This window comes from Xenopus tropicalis, chromosome 1, assembly GCF_000004195.4.
Source record: "Xenopus tropicalis strain Nigerian chromosome 1, UCB_Xtro_10.0, whole genome shotgun sequence".
Taxonomy (NCBI): Eukaryota; Metazoa; Chordata; class Amphibia; order Anura; family Pipidae; genus Xenopus; species Xenopus tropicalis.
In genome coordinates, this window is record NC_030677.2 from 202,178,384 (window position 1) to 202,184,383 (window position 6,000).

Here is a 6,000-nt window from a genome sequence, read left to right on the forward strand (position 1 = left end):
ATCTATCTATGTATCTATCTATCTATCATCTATCTATCTATCTATTATCAATCTCTCTACCTCTGTCTCTCTATTGTCTATTTCTACTAATCAATGTTCCTATATAATCTTTCTATTTAAGTATCTATGTTTGTCTAGTACAAGTTAGTTATTTGGTTATATACTCTTTCTCTCTTTCCTTTATCTATAAGCATCGATCTATCTATCTGTCTATCTATCATCTATCTATCTATCTATCTATCTATCATCTATCTATCTATCTACCTATTATGCTCGTCAACTATTTATCTACCGTCTACCTTGTTATTAATAATCTCGAATCAATGTAATTTATAAAAGGGGGACTGAGGCACACACATAAAATTTCACCTTCTCTTTAATAATTATAAAAATATAAAAATTATTATTTATGAAAATAAAAACCGCCTAGAGTTTAAAAATCGGATAAAACCGAGACTAAATATAGGCAGTAGGAGACAAATATAAACCAAAAAGTTCATTTTTTTTCCTGAAATCTGTACCACAGACAGACGCAAGAAATAAATGCCATAAAGCAGAGACGTGGCACGACATTGATCCTGATGAACCAGTCACTGGTCAGGCCCTCACCCCAATACTCCTGCACCCCCTGGGCCTATTGTGCGACTGCTTCACTGGACTATGTATAAAAAAAATCCGAAATAAACTTTAGTTCAAATATTTCTCCCCTAATTCTGTTTGCTCTGTGTTCTATGGAAAGCACTGAATATTATACAGTTTGGCCACAAATCCCCCAATTTTTTGGTTTCCTCTCCCTATGAAATCGGGAAATCTTAATTTTAATCATTTATTTTCACTCTGAGCTCGGTGCATAATAAACCCCCAGTATTGACTCTGTGATTTACTATTTATATATATGCTTTTATGCACCTATTTATTTATAGAATGCTACTGAACACGTAATATTTTTTAATATTATTAAAAACCGGGACAAAAAAACCTGCAATAAGAGGAAATATACACAGTAACATGAACAGATTTTTCAAAGAAAAAATACTTTTGCAGTCTGTATATTTGTATGTATATTTCAGTATGGAAATGCTTGTCTTTTGTCTGTTTGGAATTGCGCGTTTGTGTGTAAATTGCGCATTTGTATTAATGATAATTCCCTGGCACACGTACAATGCAGGCCGGGTGTGTATAATGGGATATTCCTTACTAATCACCCAGCATTGCTAACAGTATCATTCAGTAGCAACACCTAATCCCCCTATTTAGCCACTAAAGAACCTTCCTCCTCTCCGAGCAGCCAAATCCTCAATAGCCACAAATTGCAGCCTGGCTCTGAATATTCCAAATCCGCACATTATGGGGGGTAATTATAGGGTCGGGTATATAAGTGGGGCAGAATGTGAAACAAGGGGCGTTATAATATTATGACAACCGGAGGAATCACTCGATAACAAATGCATATTCAACAGATGTAATCTGAGAAAAATCAATCAGATAAGTCAGATCCACTAGCAAAATACAGAATAAGCGAAAGGGGGGATTGATGAATACACTTGGCCAAAGGACACTAACCTGTCACTATTTGCCTGGATTATTTCTTCTGCCTTTTTTTTAATTTTTAATACCCCCATACCTTTTCCTCATAGGTGTTATATATATATATATATATAGACACATACACACACACACATTAATATATGTGTATATATACATACACACACACACATATATTAACACACATATATATATGTATATCTATCTTTCTATCTATATGTGTGTGTGTATATATATATATATAGATATATAGCTATATATATATATACACACACATATTAATATGTGTATATATATACACACACACACACACTTATATTAACATATCTATCTATCTATCTATCTATCTATCTATCTATCTATATGTGTATATATATAAATATATATATATATATACACACACACATATTAATATATGTGTATATATACATATACAGACATATATAATAATACCCCTCTCTCTCTCTCTCTCTATATATATATATACATTAACATATTTATCTATCTATCTATCTATCTATATAATATTATATATATAAATTATAAATCGATATCTATGCATTGTCTGTCCCTATCTAAAGTTCCACTTGCATATAATCTAGAACCAGAGAAACCCCCCCCCCCCCAGCACATATAGAGGATGAACAAAGAGGATTCATCATGAACACTGAGCCTGCAAACGTCTCTCACCTTGAAAGAGTCTCCCAGCTTGGGGGCTGATCTTGAGACCCCAGACTCCAGTCTTCTGCCTGTTTAACCAAGAGCAAGTGAAAGTAGCAGTCTATACAGACCCCCGGTTTGTATCAATAATAAGTGCTAGAAATTGTCAGCAGCCCCCCATCCCCTGTAGCTACACAGCACAGATTATGAGCCAGTAACCTGCCTATGGGAAGAAGGGCCCCCAGGACAGTCAAACAAAGCCTTAATTCCTACCCTCTGCCATAGAAATGCAGATATAATATTTATGGGCCCCTGTATATTTCATTTCCTTGATTCTAAAAGCGTCCAGTTGATGGGGAAAATATTACCTACCATCTGCTGGGAGGGGGGGCACTGTATTACTGCACTGGTTTTAATAGGAAATCAAAGCGAACTGGCTGCAAGGGAGGTAATATGCTCATCAGGCTCAAAGCTCTTATATTGTAGTTAAGTTTGTACGTGATCAGAATGCACTGAGCAAGGTTTTCCCTTCCACAAACCAACAGGCCTCTGTGCCCAGAGTAATGAAGTGCCCAAAGGAAAGCTACTATTTGCCCTTATTATACCCAGTCTCACTAAGCCTGCCTGCCCCATTCTATAATAACACTGGCACCTCCAATAAATTAATTATTACATGCGGGTCCCTTTATATGAAACGAGTTTTTATAAGAAAAGGCAGTAAATACCCGACTTAAATACACTAATGCATATAAGTAAACAAACAAAAATCAATTAACCTGTTTCCTATTAATCTCATTCATTCAGGGGTCAGGTATAAATGTAATAATTATAACAAAATGAAACCGTTCAGCAGAGGAACTTAATATAACTATGTTAAATGCTTAAACCAAAAGTCCAATTGTATTTTAAAAATATCCCGTTAAATCATCATTGCCAATAGCATTTGCTATTAACATGGGGTTATTTTTGTTTTTCGTCTTAATCAGAATCTTTCCGATTATTGGAACAATCACGAATTGTAACTTTTTGTATCATTATACAATAAGGAAACAGTTTCCATCCAATTGACATTCCCTCCTCCACACTGAGGAAACTGGCTGTCGCCTCTTGTTATTTAAAAGCAGCATAAAAAAAAAATGGAATGAGGATAAAAATGTCATGGGAAAAAATTCTTGCACATGTTCTGGAAAATAAGAAAACGGCTGAGACTTTGCTATGAGATGACTTCATGAGAGCTTGTAATTCCAGAACAATAGACAGGCGCAGTTCCCGCTTTGGCCACTAGAGGAGGTGCATCACTTCACAATGAGAGATACAGTGTATATACAGTATCCCCCCCCCAACCAACAACAATCAATAGTTTGCCCTGTGATTGTATCAGGGGTCTTCAAGCCCAAAACTCACATTAAAAGTAAAACACATACCCTTCTATAAAACACTTGAACCAGGGATAACAAACACTGCCCCCCCAGAAGCCACTGCACCCCCAGAAGCCACAGCACCCCCAGAACTAGGACTGCACAGAACTCCTGTTTTTGTTCTAGGGACAGTCCAATATTCCCAAGTGACAATAAACCCCGCTACAATAAAATCCAAACTGAAACCACTTTTAACCGTAAAGTAATCAAATTCACGGCATTAATTGATACTTATCTTTGCTGGTTTCCTAATTAAAAGGAGTGGGATGGAAGATGCACTTAATGACAGCCACATTATATTCCCATGGAGTCGCTGCTGCTGCAAAGGACAAACTTTGGGGGGGTCTCCAGTGACACTTTCTAAGCTCATTGGGGTGTAGGGGGGGCTCTGTAACTCACCTGCAAGCCGAAGAGCTGACATTCTTTGGAACTCGGGTTCTTGCAGCCATTTCCACATCCTCCTGAAGGTCTCCCTGCCAGATTTGAGTTTACTCCAAGGTTTGGGGTTCCTTAGCAGGTCGGAGAGGGTCCCCTGGGAGCGGCACAGGACCCTTTGGGCAAAGATGGCCTGCGGGATGCTGTAGCGCTTCAGCTCGGCTGTGATCCTCTGGGCAACTTCTTTGGTGTTGATTTCTTCTAGTTGCCCAGAGCTGTTCATCTGGGAGCCAGAGGAGGAGGGCGGCCTGTCCCGGCTGGAGGCTAACACTGGCCCATGGGTCTGGGCATGACCTGGGTGACTAGGGTGGTGCATCCCGCTCAGGTGGGACATCATGGCGGAAGGTGGGGTGCCAAGGCCCCTGGAGAGGTGCTGATCCCCCCTTGCCAGCATGGCGGTGTGGGCATCAAAGTTTGGGCTGAGCATTTTGTCATGAACAGGAGGTCCATAGTTATGGAGGCTTTGTTGGGTGTTGTGGATGGATCCCAAGCCGTTGCCCAGGGGGGTCCCCGCCAGGGGGGACAAGCTCTGACCCATCCCCATGTCCTTGTAGGGGCTGTACAGGTTGTTCATGGCCGGGATGCCCCTCTCGTCCCTCATGAGGGTGAAGCTCCCGCTGACATTGGCAGACAGGCGCTGGTGGTGGTGATGGTGATGGTGAGGGTGATGATGGGGGTGATGGAATTTCTCGGACACGGTAGAGATGGGTGGGAGAGGCTGGAGTGGCGTTAAGGTGGTGTAGGTGCTGCTCATGCCCATCCCGGGGGGCGACGAGTCGCAGGGCATACTCAGGGCGTGATGGAGGGGGATAGACAGCTCAGGCCGGTACTCCCCAGCCCCGTCCAGGATGGAAGCCATGCTGGAGACCATGGCCGAGCGGGAGGATGGAGGGGTCAGGTCCTGGTGGAGCCTCCGGTGATGGTGAGGGCTGTGGCTACTGATCAGATCCTGCTCATGGCTCGTCCCACCGTGCAAACTGGCCAGACTGTCCATTGTCATCTCCGGATTCATGGCGCAGGCATCCAGCTCTTTGGTTAGGCATCTAAAGGCGTTGTAGGCAGTCTTCATTCAGTCCATAGGGTACGGGGGTCCTAGGGGATGGGGGGCAGGGGGGTATAAGGCCTCTGGGTGTTTGACAGGGGGGTGAGTGGCTGTCAGGGTGAGTGGGTGTCAGGGTGAGTGGGTGTCAGGGTGAGTGGCTGTGAGGGTGAGTGGCTGTGAGGGTGAGTGGCTGTGAGGGTGAGTGCTGAGTGCGGGTCGGGGGGCCGGGGGCTGGGGGGGTGGATGTGCCGATCACCGATTCCTGTCGCTGCCGCTGCTCCTCGCCATGTCCGACCCCTCTACTCCTCTGGCGTCTTCTGCTCAGGGAGACGGAGCTGTCCAGAATGGGCTTTGCTGAAAGCGCAGCCTAACTCGCTCTCCGGGAGAAGGGGAGGCGGTCGCAGTGGGCTTTGCAGACAGACGCAGCAGCCAGTCGCAAGAGGCAGATGTCCGGTGACAGTTGGCAGTAAGAGCTCGGCAGCCAATCAGAGTGGGCGAGGCGGGGATGGCTCAGCTAAGTTTGGTTTGAGCTTCTCCCTACTCACATTGCTCCAGTGTTTGCTGCAAGGATGGGGGGCAAGCAAGAATCCAATCAACTGCCCCTTTATTATGGTACGACAAAGTAGCCCCGACTTCTGTAGCTGTATGTGGGGGGATAGGTCTGGCAGCGCTTTGATCCTGTAGTCTGTGTCAGCGATACATTGTTGCAGAGAGACGCTTGCGATTGTCCAATGTATCAGTTGCTCTTTGTGCGATTGTATGGATACACCGAGCGGTCTGAATTGGTTTAAATACTGATTGGAGCACAGTCATTGGTGTTAGTAGTCACACACAGCGGGTGAGAAGGGGTTAACACGGTCAATGGGGGGGGGGGGGGTCATTAATTCCCTTAATATTACT

The 6,000-nt window shown here is 43.7% G+C and overlaps 1 protein-coding gene across 1 annotated transcript in view; it reads right to left on the reverse strand.

Annotated features, from left to right (window-relative positions):
* onecut2 (one cut homeobox 2) overlaps nucleotides 1–5,751 on the reverse strand; it is a 44,039-nt gene extending 38,288 nt beyond the window's left edge. Inside the window, exon 1 of the mRNA XM_002934443.5 lies at nucleotides 4,023–5,751. Within this exon, the coding sequence (XP_002934489.3) occupies nucleotides 4,023–5,127 (1,105 nt within the window). The 5' untranslated portion in view covers nucleotides 5,128–5,751. The remainder of the gene's footprint in view (nucleotides 1–4,022) is intronic.
* Between the last annotated feature and the right edge of the window lie 249 nt (nucleotides 5,752–6,000).